The sequence below is a fragment of the Nilaparvata lugens genome, chromosome 9 (genome assembly GCF_014356525.2).
Source record: "Nilaparvata lugens isolate BPH chromosome 9, ASM1435652v1, whole genome shotgun sequence".
NCBI classification, from domain to species: Eukaryota; Metazoa; Arthropoda; class Insecta; order Hemiptera; family Delphacidae; genus Nilaparvata; species Nilaparvata lugens.
The window spans coordinates 2,130,370-2,153,222 of NC_052512.1; the positions used below are offsets into that span (position 1 = coordinate 2,130,370).

At 34.4% G+C, this 22,853-nt stretch overlaps 1 protein-coding gene across 2 annotated transcripts; it reads right to left on the reverse strand.

Moving 5' to 3' along the window:
• Positions 1-7,352: 7,352 nt before the first annotated feature.
• Positions 7,353-22,647, reverse strand: LOC120352996 (NADH dehydrogenase [ubiquinone] 1 alpha subcomplex subunit 13-like). Of its 2 annotated transcripts, none has more exons than XM_039435382.1 (4): positions 22,369-22,647; positions 17,069-17,219; positions 11,522-11,737; positions 7,353-7,370 (listed from the first exon to the last, which is right to left on the reverse strand). In XM_039435382.1, exons 1-3 carry the CDS (start codon positions 22,454-22,456, stop codon positions 11,530-11,532), a joined length of 447 nt encoding a protein of 148 aa, XP_039291316.1. In that variant the 5' UTR covers positions 22,457-22,647; the 3' UTR covers positions 7,353-7,370; positions 11,522-11,529. The 2 variants fall into 2 exon arrangements, with proteins under 2 accessions (XP_039291316.1, XP_039291317.1); XM_039435383.1 differs by lacking the exon at positions 7,353-7,370 and adding an exon at positions 7,762-8,413.
• Between the last annotated feature and the right edge of the window lie 206 nt (positions 22,648-22,853).

Consider the following 22,853-nt stretch of genomic DNA (forward strand, 5'->3'; position numbering starts at 1 on the left):
AAATTTTGAGCATTTGGAAACGTGGCAACATCTAATTTCAGACTAAAAATTATGTTGCCTGGAGAATCTTTAAATTGCAATTTAAAAAAATCAGGATCTTCTATAAGATTTTGCAGTAGTAAAAGAATTGTAATGCTAGCCTAGTTTTAAAATATGTTAACAGTTTTAAAAGATACAAAAAAGTAGGTTACTACAGTGGATTCACGTTATAGTCAGTGGAAATGATAAAGTTACTCATGGTTGCCAAGTTTCGCTTCCCACCACCTTCTTTAGTAGATGGCTGTGATTTAAGTCATCCTGTCATATCTGATAGCTTATTAAGATGCGTTTACACCAAAGATGTTAACAAAATGTTTATTTTTCCGTCCTTATAGATTCTATTAGATTAAACGGAACTTGACAAACACATATGCACATCATTTTTTTGTCAAGTTCCGTTCAATCTACAGTGATAGAATCTATAAGGACGGAAAAATAAACATTTTGTCAACAACTTTGGTGTAAACGCAGCTTTACGTGAGTACGTATGTTCTCCTACCACCATCACCGTGTCGCGGGATTAGCTCGGCCGTACGTCGGCGCGGGCTCGTTGCGGTTATGTGTGTCCCGGCCTTTATTCTGTTACTTTATCATATTTCTACTTAGCCTACAAATGATTTGGCAACGGCGCAAAGTTGGGAAAAAGATAGAGTTATTTTCTTTGTCTAATGACAGGAAAGGATAACCATATTAATCAGAAGCTGACTTTATAGCATGGATCTCACTATAGAATGATTTATACTTCTAGACTCTGACTATAAGAAAAACTGACGACAAATCTCTGTGAATTCATCAGTACTGAAATAAACTAGTCGCTATTGAACTTATACGTATTTTAAATTAAGTATCTTGTGTTGTGTATGTTTTTGTAGTATCCAAAATGTATGTAAAACAGTTGAATATGTATGGTTGATGCGGAGAAGAATAGCTGAGAAATGATGTATTATAAAGTGTTGGAGAAATGTGAAGTCGATGCATTAATATGAAAATATTAATGGAGAATTTCAACACACATTATAGCATACATTTTTTACGCTTCACTGCTCTATTGATTTCACAATTAATGTCTATCATATGATCAATAAATGAAAATAATAAAATAAACTGGAAGTGAATAGCAAAAATAGAACTTAATTTTCTTAAGCCGTGTCCACACTGAACAGATGTTCAACAAACATGTTTATTGAAACAGCAAATTTTATTATGTTTGAAAAACAATGTTTGCCCGCGGTCAGTGTCGACGCATCACCGAACAAAATATTTATTAAGTGGGAAGAACAGGGGCCTGTTTCATAAAAATTTAGAAGTCCTGTAATACAGGAACAGCTGATTTTATCGGCTATATTGAGCATGTAATTGGAATGGTGATTCTCCTGTATTACAGGACTTGTAACTTTTATGAAACAGGGACCTGGTTTTATGTTTTACAGCTGTCAACACTGAAAATTAAACAATGATTGTTCAAACTTTTTTAAATGTTTGAACAATGATTGTTCAAACTTTTTTAAATGTTTGTTCCTAAGCTCCTCAACAAACATGTTTGCCGAACATGTGTTCAGTTTGGACACGGCTTTATGATAAAAAGTTCAGTGTTATACTGAGAAATGTTTTGTAAAATATGCGTTTATAAAATGTTGAGCAGTTGTATGCTTAAGCTGCACATACACTAGATATTCATGGCATGATTCTCAATAATGATACTATGGTCCAAATAAAATAACTTGAGACGTGGCCCTCCACCCAAACAAATAAAAGCGTTCAAAATTGTGTAAAATTGCGACTTTCTCGGATTTCATAGAAGATAGAGTTCTCTACATGCTAGTATTTTTTTATTTGAAAATTTAAGTTGTTGGTAAAATTAAAACTTGATTTTTTCTATTCGAAATAATTTCAATTTAAATCAAATGAAATTTCGAACATGACGAAAAAAATTGATCACGACACCAACAGATAGGATACATTTTCTCCGTTATTTTGATAGGAAATCTTACTTGTTACAACATTTATGATTCAGGGAGGAAGGATATTAGAAGAAAATTATCGCGTTTTTTCAGTTCTGTGGTTGAATGAGGAATTCGCAGTTTTACACAATTTGGCAACGCTGTTATTTCTTCATGTGAAGAGACTAGTAACAACTTATTTTATTCAGGCTACTATAAGAGTATAGTGTGTGGGAGCAAGGAAGATGCATGAAAAATGTAACGCTCGTCATCTGATCAGAGCTCTTCATGGTCGACTAGCAGGTAACCCGTGCTCCGCAAGGGTCTACTTAAAAACTTGACTAACTGAAAACTTGACGTATTACAATTTTCCATTTCGAGCTAGATTATTACTGCCTTCATTAAGGTGCGTACCGTACAGACTAGACGCCATTACCACACGCATTTTGCTTTTCATCAGCTGATGCTATATGCTTATTATATCTCATCAGCTGATGATTAGCGAAATGCGCGTGTTCGTGGCGCTTAAGTCAGCACACATCTTTATGGCGTTAATTTGATTTGACATTATAATTGACTTGACATCTTACTACATTAGCTCCATGTAAATTATTGACAAAAGAGTTGTCGATATTCCTACATGAATTAAGAAATTTTCAATTCAATCAATTTGTATATCACTTGAGATTCATTGTAGAATGTATCGGGCAATAACGAAATTTCCGGAAAATTCTTGATAAAATGTTGAATGTAGAGTACAGACCTACCTTGGGATAAGTACAGCCTAGAATGTTACCTTTAATATAGGTTGATTTACCCTCAACATGTTTCCATTGTATTCAGAATGTCAACTGTATTTTCGTTTGAAATGTAGCTTAATGAGCATGTGACATTTGTAAGTGTTGTACAACTGAATAAACTGTAACAATTGCAATGTTTTTTTATTAATTTCTTGGATTCCATTAAGGACCGGTTTCCGAGCTCGGGATTTAGCCAAGTTCTATACTTCAAACAGCTGGAGTCAGAAAATTGGCTTTCCGAAACTAGGCGTAATCGAAGTCCACGTTTGTATTAAATTTAAGAAAAATAGAAAATTGAACACAAAATAAAATGGCGGCATATTGAAATTGTTACCAATTCGCTTCCTATAAAAACTACTTTGATGAGTTATTATCTGATTTGTTTACTATGTTGTGGTAGTCTTGGCTCATTTGATGATACCAGAAATGGATTTAACAGTCTCCCAACAAGATGTTGCTCCACCTCATTTCGCAAATCATGTCAAGCAATTACTAAATGACAAACTTCATGGCCGTTGGATTGATCGTGGAAGTGATTTTTTAGATTGGCCACCCCGATCACCAGATTCAACAGTTTGTGACTTATTTTTATGGGGTTACTTGAAGGGAAAGTTTATACCCATAGCTTCAATGATGAGGAACTAAAACGATAAATAGAAGAGGAACATCTCTGGATACCGCGGAGGTTCTTTGTAAGAGCTTACGAATCATTTCTTGAGCGCTGTTATCAGTGTGTTGCTGTGGATGGATTTCAATTTGAATAATATAGGTCTTGAAGGTTTTTCATTAGGCTATGTTCTAGGTTTTTCATTTAAGTCATATTGCCCTAAAGTGCAACAATAAAAATATTTAAAAAACCAAAAACACCTTTTTAATGTTCTTAAAGTATCGTTTTTCAATTTGCCTCCATTTTGTTTCTACGAAGGTTAGGGAGTTTAAATTTTCCAGAATATTTTTAGAACCTACTTTGTAAACTGTGTAAAGTTTATAAAAGTTCGGTGCATGAATAGGCACTTAATATAAAATCAAACATGTAAACCTCTTCGTAGGACACGGTAATATATCAGCGAACGATATTTTCACAAGAATTTACTTGACATTTAATCATGATATGAACTAATTAATTATTGGCTCAGGTCTTGAAAAACTGAAAAGTGTTATAATGTATAGTCTACCTGAGAAAATTCTTACAAAAAAATAGAACGAAATGTTTTACAAAACATACATTGGTCATGAATTTAATTATGCTACAATTATGCTAAAGTGTATTCAACCAAATTTTGACATTCCTTTTCAGTAAGCGCATATTAACAAACTCATCACAATTATCTTAATCATTGCAAAGCTAACTTGCTGCAACTAAATTCGGGCCCCGGTCATTCTATGTAACTAAATTTTGAGCTATGTAAGAAAACAACAAAAGTTTGGCACTCACCATTAAAACAATATTTAAACTTCAACTCTTCAGAAACACTCAAACATAATTTAAAAAAAATCACACGCATAAATAATTTCCTGATTCTACTCCTACTACCTTGACTGCCATACAGGAATTTACAAAGTGCACTTACAGGCCATGAGACCCCAACTGGGATCTCACCCGATCGTCACAACTGGCCATGAGACTCCAAATGGGATCTCATGCAAGGCTTTCTTCAATCGCTCTGTGATCACATATGGAGTCTCAATCCACATGTTTTGAATGATATTCCTCTTCTACAGTTTCCGATCTTTAAAATGGTATGTTTAGCAAAAGAATAACTGCTATGCAGAATTAAATATTGAGACTCAAATATCAACAAATATTTTTGAGCTTTTGTCAACTTTTACACTCAAACCTATGACTATTCCATCAATTTCGACAATATAAAGAAAAGTTGGTACAACTGATCTAGTACAGCTGGAACCGTTGTGTTCTTCACGCGGTTTTTCGATGAATTCTAACCTATAAAAATGTTTTTCAGTTTCGAGTTTGACCACACGTGTATTTTTTTTTCAATTCGTTTATTTCCACTTGGCATACAATACATGTACATTCAACATTCATGTCATGTACATGACATTCAACAAAACAAGAATCACATTTTTACAAAAACAGTAAAAAGAACATATTGATTGAGTGGAATTCCCCCAGTAAGACTATGCGTCTGAGATTGGGGGACAGTTCCTGCAAGCAGTATTATTCAATAAGTAGTTATATGGTATTATATTACTATAAATTACAATATGTGTGATTAAAATTACACAACTAAGATTCAGATAACAGTAGGTGAATTATAAGTGATAACATAATAATATAGTGTTGGGTGTAGCTTGATATCTAGAGTGGGAGAGCAAGAGGACCCAAAAGCCGGAGGTAATTTATTGTTTTATAACCTCTATTATGTTTTTGAACTATAAATACTTGAAAGTGAGGTATGAGTGTATAAATGAATTTAGCATTTCGAAATATTAATGTATAAAGCTATTCCCCAATGCATTTACTCTTGCTAGGTGTAAGGTGAGTGAATTAGCCTCTCAGCTCCAATCCAGCCTATGCTGAAGAGCCATTTCTTCAACGAGCTTTTAAAAATCACATTGCTGCTGCTCTCGGCCTCCCTCACATTATCTGGAGCATTCTGTATAAAATCTGAGCTAAATAGTATGGTGATTTGAGTTCAGTTCCGTGTATCAATCTAGGTATATAATATCCATGGTTGTTCCTATGTCGTGTTTGATAATTATGTTCGATATTGATGAATAGATCTGCTTTATTTTTCCTAATATAACTGACTAATGTTTTGATGTATAGTTGTCTGATGTTGAGCACAGGGAAGTCCGAGAACAGCAGCGCTGTGGGGTATCTTGATTCCTTTTTCAGAATTGTTTTTATAATTGTTCTCTGGGTGACAGCAAGAGGTTCAAGATCTGCAAACGACACTCCCCCCCCCCAAACAATAATGCCATACTCCAATACTGACTGTGCATAGGCATGATAGATCCTCCTGCACAGTCTGATATTCAGCAAATGGCTCAATTGGGAAAACCCATACAACAATCTTATCAGTCTCTGTTTTAAACACTGAATATAAGGAACCCAACTCAGACGATAATCAAACATGACCCCAAGATACTTATACTGGTCCACTCTATTAATAGATCCACAAGAGCAGGTTGACGATCCTATATTTCTACAGGAGTGCATCTTGATTTGCCTTGAGCATGGGTCTGGTTGATTCCTGGTCACAATGGGCATATATTTGGTTTTGCTCCAGTTTACTGATAGACTATTGTGGTCAAACCAATTTTTAATTTTTGATAGGTCAGAACAGGCATTCTCATAGGCTTCTTCCCACTTTCTACCTGCTGAAATAACAATTGTATCATCAGCAAATAGGAGTACTTTGCTTCTTGTGTTCAGTTGGGAAATGTTGTTAATGTAAATCAGGAACAATATTGGGCCCAGGGTGCTGCCCTGAATGACACCGTATTTTCTTTTGAAAATAGTGCAGTGATAGTGAAGTTATTTCCGTGTCAAGTTAGTATCGGTATTGATATGGAAGCTCAAGAAATTTATGATTGTTTGATGAATATCAGTGATGATGATGATGACATTCTTGATTCCGACTTGGACCCAGAATTTCTCCCCAGTGGCAATGACAGTGATGGTAATTTCAGTGACAATAACGAAGAACCTAATGAAATTGAATCAAATGATGAGATTGATGATTCAGATAATATAAATAATACTGATCTAGACTTATTGACTTGGGGTAATGATGATGGAGTTCGAGAAGATTTTATTTATGATCACTCTGTTACTAGTGTAGGAATAAATCCAGATCTGATTGACACATCGAATGATGGAACTCCTATAGACTTTTTATCTTTATTTTTAGATGATGACATAATTAGTACAATAGTACAAGTTCTATAGTGCTAGAAACTAATAAGTATGCTGATAAACAACTTGCACAACGTTCATCAGAACATGCAAGAATAACAAAATGGATTCCCACTGATTCAGGTGAACTTAAAATTTGGTTTGGGATTGTACCATGAATGGGTTTGGTGAAGTTGCCTGCTATTGAAAATTACTGGAGTAGATCAGAAACACTTTCAACTAATGTATCAAAATACATGTCAAGAAAACGCTTTGAATTATTACTTAACATTCATTTTTGTGATGAAAGCATATATGCTGCGAGTACAACTAAAGTGAGGAAAGTGAGGCCATTGGTTGAGAAATTCAACTGGTGCTATCAACCTGAAAAAGATGTGGTTATCGATGAATCAATAATCCCATTTACAGGACGTCTTTCGTTCAAACAGTTTATAAAAAACAAAAGACATCGTTACGGCATAAAAATTTGTGCACCACCTTATTATACTTTGGGGATGAAAATTTACAGTGGTAAATAGCTGAAAATTCGCGAAATATGACGTTATGGAATTGGTTGAACCATACCTGAATACGGGAAGGACTCTCTTCACAGAAAATTTCTACACCAGTTTGGACTTGGCTAATGAGTTACAAGGTAAGGAAAAACATCTTGTAGGGACACTCCGCTCTAATAGGAAATACAATCCAAAAGATTTGGTCAAAAAGAAGCTGAAAAAAGGAGAATTTATATAATTGTAAAGTTCATCAAATGTTATGGTTTGTAAGTGGAAAGATAAAAGAGACATTCTTATGCTAAGTACAATTGACAAGCCGAGAATGATTGAAATTGAAAAACGAGGTAGGGTGGTTTCAAAACCAGAAGTTGTGATGAATTATAATACAGGTAAGGCTTCGATTGATCTTGCTGATCAACTGTCTTCTTACAGCTCGCTGTGCTCCCTGCTACTCACAATATGTAGCAACTTATGGCAGGAAACTTGCCCAATCAAGGTCAAAGAAGACACGAACAAAATGTTCAACTTGTAACATTTTTTATTGTCAAGACTACTTCTATAATGCACATAAAGTGCGCAAGTGAAAAGGAATTCATTGAGTATTATTTATGAAGAAACTGTTGTAAATGTTTATTTTTCAATTGTGACTAATTTTTTAATAAATATAATAACTTGCTATTCACAATTACCATTTTTTATTCTTACAATTATCTCTTACTCCTTGATAAATGATTGATTCCCACCAAAACCTCATTTATTAGTTTATACTCCCAAAAAGCTCCATGATTACTAGAGTTGCTTGAAACATATGGCACTGGGAGGCCATGAGATCACATATGGGGTCTCAGGCTTTAGAACGCTTGGAATTGTTTTTCTGCACATTATTGAATACGAAATGACACACAAAATTCATTATTATCAATTTAAGATGTCTTATGCTTGTGACCAGGTGTAACACTTCATAGTTTTTCAGCATGGCCCACAGTGACAATCGACCGAGACCCCAATTGGGGTCTCATGGCAGTCAAGTTGTTAAATTTGATTTCCTATTCAACTAGATAAAAATTACTGGTAACTGAAACTTGTCAATTTATTCCTCTGAATGGTAAATGAACCCATTCAGAGGAACGAGGCTCGCACACCGTTACATGATGTTTTCCCAGTTACGTCTCACTTCGAAAATTTTACGGGCTTTTTCACTGAAAATTATTCTCCCTCCACGAGCGTCGAGCATAACTTCCAGTGGAAAAGCCAAAGCTGCAAAAAGGTCAACGCTTGTACAATTCACAAATACAGCAGCTTCTTCGACATGAAATTGAAAATGCACGAAAATTGCTCTAATTTCAACAACTATGCAGCAAGTTAGCAAATTCAATAAAAACATGGTCAATTCTCACATTAAAACTCAAAGTTCAATATAAAGTAAAAATCAAAGTTCATTCAGCTCAATAACAGCTAAGAATATAAGGTACACAAAAACAATTTCAATACTTGTTTGAAATTGACATTTGAAAATGCACGAAAATTGCTCCAATTTCAACAACTATGCAGCAAGTTAGCAAATTCAATAAAAACATGGTCAATTCTCACATTAAAACTCAAAGTTCAATATGAAGTAAAAATCAAAGTTCATTCAGCTCGATAACAGCTAAGAATATAAGGTACAAAAAAACTAATACAATACTACCTTCTCAATATTCACACTATTACACCATTATCTTCAATCATTATAAATTAAATATATTTTGGAATGTGTCAGTTGGTGAGTACTAATTTTGCTTTCATTCAACTTTTCAAAATTCTATTAATATTAAACTGTTTGTTTCTTCCTTTTAAGTGAAAATTTATAAATGGAATGAATGTGCACATAACCTCAATTTAAAATTATAAAGTTTTAGATTTTCTGAATTTTTCGTAACTCATTCTGATTCCTTCAAATTGTATTTTTCAACCGATATAATTGATAAAAAAGCTATTCACATAATGTTATTTCAATAAATTTCCTTATAGACTAGTTAGTTGATGTCTAACCTAAAAAGTCAGGAAATTTATACCCTACTGTACTTTGTTTGAGTGACCGTAGATAAAATAGTGTATACAAATGTTTTATATGGTCTTCAAAGCACTCGTTTGAATGTTTAAGACACGGTTCATACGCTAGCATCGCTCACTTGTGTCTTAACTCTACTCGTACATCCAACTCGTGCTTTAAAGACCCCGGTTATATAAAACTACTATTATAACATTGAAAAAGGTTTGATCAAAATAAACCTTTATTGGAAATGTTAAATAAGTCGAATCAAAAGACTAGTATCCTCGACTGGAGTTGTACTAGCGTGAGGTGTACGCTAGCGTGAGTAGTGCCTTACATTACTGGATAGATAACAGTAACAGACACAAGTAGCCTGATAAAAGTACAGGGTTGGGCAGGGAGGTATGGATGATTTAAAATGACATTTACACAACACTCATTTTTAAACAAAACTCAAAATTTATTTTTTTAGTGTGTACCTTGGATGTTGGTTGCCATTATATAAAATTTAAACACATTTTTAATTTTTAGAAAAAAAAATTGAAACATTTATTATGTAGGCTACGAAAAATAACTTACGTTAAATGCTATCCGTTTTTGTCTTAACAATTATTTAGTAATATTACAATTAAAACATTACTAACAATGACCACATAACTTGTCAAAGTGGTCATATCATTTCCAAAATAAATGATGGAAATAAAATTATTTATTTATTATTTTTGTCCGTATTCACTCCTGTAGATGTTGTGAGAAGTTGTCCATGCTCCTCTGAAGCATTGCACGTGGTACCGCTCGAACTTCGTGTGTTATTGTTTCACTCAGGGCTTCAAGGGTTCGTGGTTTGTTCATGTATACACGTGCTTTTAGGTAGCCCTAAGAATAGTCACAAGATGACAGGTCCGGTGACCGAGGAGGCCACTCCACATCTCCACGCAACAAGATGAGGCGTCCGTGGAAGGCATACCTTAGAAATTCCATAGCTGCTCTCGATTTATGGCATGTCACCCCATCTTGTTGAAAACATACATTATTTACGTTGATAAGTCGTCTTCTCAATTTGGCAGAAGAAATTCACGCAGAATCGTTAGATAACGATCCGAGTTGACAGTGACGGTTCGACCGTTTTCTCGAAAAAATAAGTGTCAATAATAAGTTTTATGGGACTACCTGAATGCTCGTGTATACATGAACAAACCACGAATCCTTGAAGCCCTGAGTGAAACAATAACACTGGAAATTCGAGCGGTACCATGTGCAATGCTTCAGAGGAGTATGGAAAACTTCTCACAACATCTACAGGAGTGTGTGGACAAAAACGGACAGCATGTAACAAATGTTAGTTTTCGTAAATAATCAATGTTTTATTTTTTCCTCTTTTTATTTATTTATTCATTTATTGTATAAAATACTATAATCATAATATAATTATGACATTGGAGGAGAAACTAGGTTGAGCCTGTATTATTTCTCCCCAAAAATGTTGATAAAATGTTAATGTTATGATTGTATTAACACACTGCTTCGTCAATTGATTTTCGGTCTAGGAATAATGATTTGAAAATTTTTAATTTTGAAGGTTGACATACCTAATAATTTCAATGAATCACAGAATTTATCATAAAAAATTAAGAACTTGAGAAATATTGCACTTATTTGAATACAAAATTACAAACCTACTCACTAATAATAAGTTACAGCTGATTAATTTTTATAATGGCAACATCCAAGGTACACACTGAGAAATAAATTTTGAGTCTCAAATAAAAATAAGTGTGTAACTGTTATTTTAAATCATCCATACCTCCTTGCCCAACCCTGTATTATATAGTACGAGAGTCCGCATTTGAATTTTGCTATGTAAAGCTGCGTTTACACTAGAGTTATTAACAAAATGTTAATAGCTTAATCCTTATAGACTTTATTAGATTGAACATAACTTATCATGCACATGATGAACATATTTGTTTGTCAAGTTCCGTTCAATCTAATAGAATCTATAAGGATTAAGTTATTAACATTTTGTTGATAACTTCTGTGTAAACGCAGCTTAATGGTGTGCACACATTAGTTAGTCAATACAAGACTAGTCACGTTTAGTCACAATACTTCACATAGTTGCTTAAGGAGTCATGTCTAATTGCAATGACTAATCAGTGTGTGTTGCGTCATAAGCAGCAATGTGAAGTATTGTGACAAAACGGTACTAGTCTTATCTTTACTAACTGGTGTGTGCCTAGCCTAAGAGAGTCCACGCTAAATGGGTTAGTATTAAATTCGATCGTATGTAATGTGAGTTAATATTGTAGTATTGCTACTAGTCTACTACGCACCTTTGAATCTATGAGAAGAGGAACAGTTTGGACTTCTTCATGTAAGCCTCTTCGTCGGCATGCGCAAAGTATTCCTTCATGTTTCGCTTGTAGAGAGTGTCGGGGGGCAGAGTCTTGAACACCCGTTCTCCATAGTAGGTTCCAACAACCCAGCCGTCTACATTCTTCATCAGTTCCGTTTCTTCATCGAAGTTACGACGCAACTGTTTCAAGTATCTGCAAAATCAATCAATTCGATAAAAGTCGATCTAAGTGGATTTTATTAATAGCTAGCTGAGGCCTATTTCACAAAGGTACAAGTATTGTTACCAACCATGGTTACGAACAAGTACTTGTAGTTACAAGTTTACAAGTACTCACGTTTCACAAAAATGTATGATCTACAAGTTTACAATTTTACAAGTCTACAAGTACTTCAATAGTAAACATAACCTATTTTCATGATGATTTCCTTTTTTCATCCTTTATAAAGGTTACTTGTACTTTTCAATAATTATTACTTTGAAAATATTTGAAAGCAATATAATGTTTTTTGTAAAGTCTACTCCATTTATTGCTGAATTTGTAACCTACACAGTATATGTACTCTGTATATGTATAGTAAATGTACTATATATAATGTATACTATATATACTGTGTATATACACTATAGTACACATAACCTATGAGGTAACACATCACTAACTATTTTGGAAATTTATTAAATTCAATTTCCTGATGCATATCTTTCCAAAATAATGAATTATAGAGGAATATAGGGCATTTTTGATATTATAGATATTTAAAATTATTTTAATGATCAATTGTAAATCCTTTACATAGCTTTCCACTTCGGTAGAAATTTCATTGTTACGAACAAGTAATTTCGACAAAAATTGTTGGCTACAATGAAAATCTTTGTGAAACACTTGTTCGTAACAAGCAAATCACTTGTAAACTTGTAGAAATTCATTGTAACTACAAGTTTACAATTCTGCTTTTGTGAAACGCTAGTAATCAGCTGTTCTCCAAAACCATGGTTGGCAACAAGACTTGTAACCTACTTGTACCTTTGTGAAACGGGCCCCAGGTAACCCATGCTCCGCTAGGGTCCAATTGAAAACTGGAATCTTGAAGAGTTTAAAATAGCCCTATAACCATCCTTGGTAAATTAAGAATCTATATCCAAAATTTAAAATTAATCAGTCCAGCAGTTGAGACGTGATGATGCGTCATTCGTAAATTTCCTATGCCATACGTGTATAAGCACTACCTCCGTTAACAAAGCCGTAGCGTATTCGTGTGACGTCAGCACAGGTAGGGCTCCTACACCAATAAAAACACAAGCTGATATAGATCAGCTGAAATCAACGAATTTTTATTGGTGTAGGATCCCTACCTGTGCTGACGTCACACGAATGCACTACGGCTTTGTTTACGGAGGTAGTGGTATAAGCCAGTTCTTTCCTTTATTATTATTTTTTTTTTTTTTTTTTAGGATTACGTCCTAAAGACTCCAGTCATGGAGTATAAGACAAGTCATGTTATTACATAATAATTCTAACACTAAGTAGTTCAACCTAGTTTAGGTTTGAAAGGAATTCTTGTACACTATAAAAAGCTCTATCAACTAAATATTTTTTAATTTGTTTTTTGAAAATCTTCAAATCATCATTACTTTTCAAGATTTACAGAGTGTCCCACGAAAAGTGTAACAGCCGTAAACCATAGATTCAACATGAAATTTGCAACAAAAATTTTCTTACATCGACCTTAGTTTTCGAGATATATAGATTTTTCGATATTTTTTAAAAACGACAATAACTAGAAAACTATAAGTCGAAATCCAATTCTAAGAATGTTGTTGGAAAGAGGAAGAAATTTACAATAAGATTAACACAATGTTTTCGTTTGTTTGACGTTTTTGAACTTTTTATAAGCGTTTGAACTGTTTGAAATTTACCTTTGAACTCGACAAATGAACTTTTTCACGTTTGAGCGCTCATAAGAAGTTCAAAAACGTTGAACACAAAGGATGAAATTAAATGAATCTTATTGGAAGCTTCTTCCTCATTCCAACCATATCCTTACAATTAGATTTTGACTGATAGCTTTTTAGTTATTAAAGTGTTTTCAAGATATCGAAAAATCTATATATCTTGAGAACTAAGGTCGATATAAGAAAATGTTACTATACAAATTCTATGTAGATTCTATGGTCTTCGGCTGTTACACCTTCCGTGGTAAACACTCTATTATAGATTACATTGATAGTATTATTGCTCTCAGACTTATATAGAAGCCAACATCAAACCCTTGAGGTTCATATGAGTGTTTAATAATTTATTGATATTTCAATAAATAAATAAATTTAAATTCCAATACATATGCAGATAAATTAATGTTACTCGTACACATTTAAATAATTAGGCAACTGTTAACTTCAACATTATTAAATTTCAGGCTTGCATGACATCTATATTCAAGTTATTGTAAAGGTGCGTACAGATTTACGCGCCGCGAACATGAGCAATTCACTTTTAATCAGCTGATGCCAAGCTTTTTATATCTGTATCTTACCGTTTCTGTAAAAATACAGATATAGTCAGCTGATTAAAAGTGAATTGCTCATGTTCGCGGCGCGTATATCTGTACGCACCATACAGTACTTTATTCTAAATAGAATTTGAGTTAGATCAATATTAAATTGTTCATACATTAATCAATATTTTGATGAATCAATAAATAAATAACGATGCAAATATTTCAGATATCTGCAAAATAGAATGAATACATAATACAGTGTGTACAAAAAAGAATGACCCGATTTTAAATAGACCTCTATAACACTGACAAATTGCATACTAAAATACTCGAGTTTACGAAAATGCACTCATAAATGTTCAATATTTGCTCCATTGTCTGCACGGACGACATCTAGTCTGTTCGGAAGTCGGTCTAGTCGGAAAGTTGGATAGGGCGTACAGGACCGCGAGACCAAGCTTTACACTCTTGGGCTGCTATGTCCCCTGACATAACAACATGCGATTTTTTCCTGTGGGGATATGTAAAACAACATGTTTACGTTCCTCCCTTACCTCGTGACATTGATGAACTGAAAACCCGAATATCAGCGGCTGTAGCCTCAGTGACAGAGGACACCTTACGCTCAGTTTGGAATGAATTAAGCTACAGACTAGATGTTGTCCGTGCAGCCAATGGAGGACATATTGAACACATTGTAGAACATAGGCTAATGACTTTGTAATTTGATGACGTGGTCTTTTGTACAATAATACATGGTGCGAATTTTAAAATTATCAGTACATTTAGCGCCAGTTAACAAGCTCCAGTTTAAAGCTAGTCCGAGTCTATCACGGGTTTTAAGACCGCAGTTCAAGATTGGAGTGAGCTGTGGTTTAAAAAAGCTGCATCGACTGAGAGAATTTTCCAGCAATTATTAGAGGGAGAGAGTTGAGTAAATGAGATCAGATATAGTGAGGTCCACGTTATAATGGCAGAGGAGAAAGATAGGAGAACAACTTTGCCGATCCTCACTGTCTTGTCAATGCCTTCTTGACGGTAGCTGATACAGGTTTATTAATAAAACAAAATAAATCTTATAGCACCCTTTATTCTTTAAAAAACATTAAAATAGTTGAACAACTAGTTTCGGTTTGCACCATCTTAAGGTTCTAGCTTTTATTTTAGAACCTGAAGATGGTGCAAACCGAAACTAGTTGTTCAACTATTTTAATGTTTTTTAAAGAATAAAGGGTGCTATAAGATTTATTTTGTTTTATTAATTTAAAAGCAGCCCATGTCTATAAGTGTTTTAGGTTTATTAATGTAATATTAGTTGTTTATTCTCGTTTAAAATAATCAATTACATTTTATTAAGCAAGAAAATATATTTTTCAATAATATCATAATTAAGATTAAATATTTTATCAATTAATTATCAATTCTACATTGTCAGGAGACAGTCTGGCAACAGAGCAAAGCGAGAAAGAGATAGCGCTATCTGCTTTGTTGAATGATAGACAAGGATAGCAATACTATTGCTAATCAAACACTGCCATTATAACGAGGACCTCACTATAGACTCAACACAACTGCCTCTGTTGTTTCTGTTACTTCCAGTTTTATTGAGCTCAGTGTTTACGTGACGCAATGTGCCAACTCTACATTCCTTGTCAATAAGCCCCTTTAAAGGACGTTTTGACATGCGTACCCCTCATGAGTTGTACATCGGTGATAAAAAAGGAGGAATTTCTAACCTACAATTTCAAACTCCCAATTTAGGTTTTTCCAACAGCATTATTTACAAAATGAAAATGAAGCAACTATACCTAAGCATTACAAACATTCAACTTATGCTAGAATATTCATTTTAAATTATTATTATCATTTGGTCGAGTTGGAAACATCACGTTTAGGAAAATGTATTCTATTCAAACTTATCCAGATGATTTCAAGGATGAAAGCATCATTTGAAAGTTACACTTTAAAAAATGAAGAATTTTTGTAGAATAATTGTGGTATTACGTTACGATAAAAACGTGATGGGGGGGTGAAGTGGGTTGATTAAGAATACTATTGAAACATGGCTCCCCCTCCCACCGAACATAAAGCCACAGGCATTTTCGACGTTTCAAAAATCCTCTCAATTATGTTGAGCCAAATTCAAGAAAAATTTTTTCATGAATAATCAACTTATTACTGAAAAAGATGATTTTTAATTTTTCCTATATACTTAAAATAGATCATGCTTATGCGCAATCACTTTTCCAATATGGAATTGAGATATGGGGGCTGCTTATGATATCCATATGAACAAATTATTCACTTTACAGAAACACCTTATCAGAGCTGCATTATACAGGCCAAGATTGTACCCTAGTAGACTTCTTTTTCAAGAATTCCAGGTGCTTACAGTGAGTCAAATATATGTTAAAAGAATCATATTATTCATTAATAAGAATAGTGATACATTCAACTTAAGGAATAATCCATATAATTTGCGTCCCTCCAATCCATTACAATTTGATATTGACTTTACCAGCTTAAGTGTATGTAGACGTCAGTTTGAATATCAGTGTTACTTGTTTATAAAGTCCCAACTGGTTTCATTATTAATAGAATTACAAAATCCATAATGGATCTTATACTGGATTGGATTAGGATAAATGTTTATTTTAAATTATCTATATCCATTATGTAGTGTTTCAATCTTATGTTATAAATTTAAAAAAATATTATTGTCATGGCTTCCTTGAATTGGTCTTTTTGAGTTTGTCACTTGCTTGTGATTTTGTTACTTTTGTCTTATCGTTTGTAAGTATTGAGATGTGACCTGGTTTCCATAATTTTATTTATTCAAGTGGTTTGAATAAGCTCTTTTTCTTTCTATTGACATGTTTGCTGTAACTAGTTGTTCGAACTCACTGCTGGCGCACAAGATTTCTTTGCCGGTAGTGCTATTTTGTAAGTTAGAATATTTATTTTATCAATCTGTATTATTTTATGGCAAATAAATGAATTTGGATTTGAAGATCAGTACTTACTCTCTGTCTCTTTCAGCAAATATCATAGGCAAAAGAGCCAACATGGAGCTTCGTTCTTCAACGAGTTTTTTATCATAATTGGTTATGTTGCGCTTCAACATGTACGTGCCATAGCAAACCCCGGTAAGGTATAAGGCTACCAGTGCTTTAGCTGAAATTCAATACAAATATTACGTATTTTACTAGAATATTTCGAAAACAACTGTCAATTTAGTGTCATCAAAAATGCATATTATTATATTCCTCTTAAGTAGATTGCAATAGTGTACATCTATGCTTCCAATAGCAGCAAGAGACCTGTCGACCAGGCGATTTCAGAGCGCGCTTGTTGGTAGAAAACTCATTGTATTTCATCAGTGAGCTCTTCATGTTGGATCTTAACGCCGGTTACACATTGGGCGGTTTCTGCCGCGGCGGTAATTTCGTCGAGCAGTAGTCTATAGGCTTAAATGGAAGCTTACAAACTGGGCGGCAGAAACGCCGCGCGGCCATATTGCCGTTAGCGGCAGCTGTGCAGCCGTCCACTGCCACTGCGGCTGGCGGTGTTTTTGCCGCTCTTGTCTACGCAGTGGCGTACGTGACCAAATGGGCGTTTACACATTTGGCGGTTGTCTACCGTCGCCGCTGATCAGTCGTCTTTCTCAGTTGCTCCAAGTCAGAGGTCTTTGGAAATCAGCCTTTTAATTTGTGTCTTGTTGTAGAGTTTATGGGTTGTTTTTGTTTATAACATTTATTTATTGTTTCAAGTGTTTGTGGTTGACAAGTGTGAGAAAATGAGTGAGTTAATAGACAATGAGTAGTTGATATCATTTGTAGAACAGAGGCCAGTTTTGTGGGACAAAATCCTCGACATATTTAAGGATCGAGATGCAACAAGGAATGCGTGGAAGGAAGTGTGTATGTGTGTAAGTGTATATAACAACGTACAGAATGCTCTTATTTCTCTGCTGTCTTCATTTCCTTCGATGGTACAACAAAATTGCTTAAAGTTTTTACCTTTCCATTTTGAGTTATATATACTTTTAATATATACTTTTAATACTTTTACACAATTAACTGAACACTCATGAAACAGAGAATTCACAACACATTTGCAAAGAACTACAAGAATTATTTGGCTACTGATCATACGTGGCGGTATTTTTGCCGCTGAATGTGTAAGCTTGACTTTTTTTCGAGGCGACGACGGCAGTTTCGCCGCCGCGAACTGCCCAGTGTGTAACCAGCGTAAGGTTTTTGTAACCACATTATGTACCTAAAATACGAAATACTAGCGAGTAGAAAAAGTAGTAATACCTACAGAGTGATTTTAAGTAGGCTACTGTTACCTTATTAAAGCGTATGGTAAATTGTTTTTAAGGAGGAAATTCACACATATAGTGAGGTCTACGTTAAAATGGCAGTGTTTGATTAGCAATGGTATTGCTATCCTTGTCTATCATTCAACAAAGCGGATAGCGCTATCTCTTTCTCACTTTGCTCTGTTGCCTGATCGTCTTTTAACAATGTAGAATTGATAATTGATTAACAAAATATTTTATCTTAGCCTAATTATGAAAATTCATAAATGAAATTAATTATGAAATTATTTCACTGAGACGTCGTCAACCTTGATTGACGTTTGTTTTGTTTCAAAACTGATAGAGACTAAGGATGTGGATGTAATAGAGCTGGGACTATCTGATCATTACGCCCAGGTAATCAAATATACCATGACGGAAGCAGATTGTAATGAAGGCAAGCTATTTTCAACAAAAGTATTCTCGGACTATGCTAAACAGAAATTCCAGAGAAAGTTGCAGAATTTGGATTGGTCGGAGGCTATCGATTTTGAGGGTTCCCTGGATGGAAAGTTTGATAAATTTCTCGAGATGTACTGCAAAGCTTTCAATGAATCTTTCCCTATTGTTTACAGGAAAAGAAAGACAAGGAAGAAAAATATTGAATGGGCTTCTCCTCTACTGAAACATGCTTGTGATGACAAAAAAGACCTCCTACTGTTTAAAAAAATGTTTCCAAACAATAAGGCAATCAAAGATAGACTTGCTAACCTGTCTCAACTGATTCGTCATTTGATAAATCACTCAAAAAAAGCTCATGCAGAAAAGATGCTAGCCTCTTCAGAAAATAAATCCAAATCAATATGGAATTTAATAAAAAGGGAAACGGTTGCCAATACTACAAAAAAGAAGTACCCAGTAGCAGTAGATGGAGTTAGAATGAATTCAGTGCATGATATTACAAATAAATGTAATGAGTACTTCTTAAATGTCGCAGATAGTCAACCCAGCACTCAGCTATCCTTTAAAGAGCAGCTAGCAAATGTGGAACATGTCAATAATGTATTGGAAAGATTCCCTGTATTTTTGGACCACGACGTATCTTGTGCGGTACAACAAATAAAGAGCAAAATGACAAGCGGATTAGATGATGTACCTTGTAGGATATTAAAGGAATGCTTTGGCCCAATATGTGCACCTATAACAAAATTAATAAATTTGTCATTCAGCACAGGAACCTTTCCTCACCAACTGAAACTTGGCAGAGTGATTCCTATCCATAAAAAGGGAGCAATTGAGGAGGTTTGCAACTTCCGACCAATACAAATTACAAGTTGCTTCTCAAAGTTATTAGAAAAACTAGCAGAAAGAACAGTAACAGAGCACCTTAAATCGAATAAAGTTCTTTCTCCATACCAATTTGGATTTCAGCAAGGAAAATCCACCACTGATGCCGTAAATGAGTTCCTGTTTAGAATATATGAGGCTCTAGATGATAATAAAAATGCGTTAGGATTGTTCATTGACCTTCAAAAAGCCTATGATAGCCTGGATCACAATATCTTAATGGAAAAGATTCACTACTATGGGGTCAGAGGATCAGCATTTGATTGGTTGAGGTCATTCATAACAGAAAGATCACAGGTCGTTGAAATTGAAGCAGAAAATCAGCAAGTAGAAAATTATAGATACAGATCTAAATTTGGAAAGTTGAAGAGAGGAGTGCCGCAGGGAACAATTATTGCCCCGATATTGTTCTCATTATACATCAACGATCTCCCAAGCAATATAGAAGGAGCCAGCAGTGTTATGTTCGCCGACGATGCCAATTTCCTCATTATAGGAGATACTAATCAGGAGTTACAACATCGAGGAGAACAGGTAGTAGATGGCATCCACAATTGGTGTGAAGCAAATGCTCTTAAGGTGAATATCAAGAAGACATGCTACCTCAGCTTCTCCATAACTCATCTCAACACACCAGTCATCTTTGATTTTGGAATTGATCTCCAACAGATCGAACCGGCAAATGTCTGCAACTTCTTGGGAATAAAAATGGATTCTGGATTGAAATGGAATGACCACATTCACAACTTAATGAAGAAACTCAGTAAGGCCACATTTGCAATCTCTAGACTGTCAAAAACAATGCACCAGCAAATAGTATTTTCGGCGTACTACGGTTACTTCCAGCCTCTCCTTACCTATGGGTTGCTGTTTTGGGGCACGTCACCAGAAATGATCAGAGTGTTCAGAGCGCAAAAAAGAGTACTTAGAATAATGCTGAAGAAACCACCTAGAACATCATGCAGAGCATTATTCCGAGCAACAGGGATACTCACTTTGCCTTCTCTGTATATTCTCGAATCCGCGGCTTTCGGCCTCAAACACGCATCTTTGTGGTCAAGAGGTGCCGACCTCCACAACTACAACACCCGATCGAGAAACTCATACAGGATACAACAACACAGGACGGCGTTTTATGAAAAAAATCCTAGTCACATCAGTAAGAAGATACTCAACTCCCTGCCTCAACACCTTAAACATATGGACAATTCAGTGAATTTGAAAAGTAGACTGAAAGAATGGTTGAAAGAAAAATGCTTCTATAATTTAAATGAACTAATAGCTTTAAACAATGTATAAAATTTTATTATGTAATTGACGATTGCCATACAATTTTATTGTACATGCAGTGATGGAATAATTCAAATTCAAATTGAAAAATATAATTTCTAGCTTGATATAATATAATTGATTACATTAAACGAGAATGAAACGTTCATATTGCATTAATAAACCTGTATCAGCTACCGTCTATAGAAGGCATTGACAAGACAGATCACCGGCAACGATTTCACAGTGAGTAGTCCTCACTGAAAGAGTAAAGAGGAGATAACAAGTTTTATATGTCTGTTTGTATTTTTATTTCAATAGGAGCTTGAATATCATGAAATTTGTGTTTTTTTTTCAATTTAAATGACAAAATCTATCTAGTACAAAAGCCATGATATTCGTAGCCCAATTTATAGATAAAAAAGTGCAATGAGATTGTGCAATTATGAGATTGGTAGCGATTTAGTAGCGACATTGATTTGAATTCAAGCCAGGAGGCATATGTAAGGCTGGTCAATAACGGTTTAATGAATATTAAATATTGCACATACACTGAATAATCAGTTAGGAGATTTCAGCACAAAATAAACAACCAATAACAATAAATAAACCACTAAAAAATTACAATTTATAAAGTTAGAAGAAAACCCTAATATAGGGCAGCGAAGAAAAAGTAAACAAAATAAACTGAAAAGTGCAAAAACATAACCTCAAAAAATGTTCCTCTAAGCGTTTTGCTATAATAAAAAAACAATGTAAGTCGACTTGTATGTGCTAATGCTCGTTCAACCGTTAGTGGTCAGTCTTAATTGGTTCGTTGGTTGCCTGGTCAGTGGCCTGGTAAGGTAACTTGTAATTTTGATGTCTAGCGGTAAGGAAGAAACAGAACAAGACAGTAAAAAAAAAAATAGTAGGTGCCACCTAGTCTAGCCTAACTATAGTGAGGTCCACGTTATAATGACAGTATTTGATGAACTTTGGTTTTGCTATCCTTTTCTATCATTCGACAAAGCCGGTGGTACTATTCTTTTCTAGGTCCACAACGATGCCAATTATGTTTTTGACAGTGTAGAAGTATAATTAATTGATGCAGAGAATTGGCATCGCTATTCTCCTATCTTTATATACTGCCATTATAATGTGGACCTTACTATAGATGGTAAATTGAATATAAGGGATTTTTTATTTTTGAAAATGTTATTTAAGCTATGTAGGCTACTTTTAAGTTAATGTAGTTTTACTAGGCATAAGTTAACCTAAATTTATTATGGTAAGAAATAGAAACTTAGTCAATTTTTCTCGAACAATATTTTCAACAAGTATTAAAGAGAACTAACCCGCAATAGACCTACAGAGACCAACTATTTTTTTTAATGAAATAAAATTAAAATAATAGACACTGACCTGGCAAGAATTTTTTCGCAGGTTTTCTTGCAAAATTTAGAGGCTGGTAGCCTTCTGGAGGAGGCAGCTCTTGCATTTTTGAAGCCATTACTTATCAACTTGAGTATAGTTGAATATAATAGATTGCTGTAGAAACTTTGTCCAGAAAGTTATTTGGACAAAATTCCTACCAAGTGATGGATAAGAAAAATAACCTTCAAATCTCAAATTGGATTTCTAAAGAAGTAATAACATATGATTTGTGTTCGTCCTTGAACGAGTCGCCTAAGAAACGCGAATTTCACTAGCAGACTTTGGTAGCGGAACCGGAAAGTGATAAGACAGAGCTACCAACTAAACCTGGTAACCGCTACTGTAGCGGATGGATAGCGGTTCTTGTTAGCTGTTACCTTTTAATCACTTCCTATTCCTACTTAACCGCGAATTTTTAATTTCAATCACGAGTTTCATACATTGCGAATTATATTAATTTACTAGGAATAAAT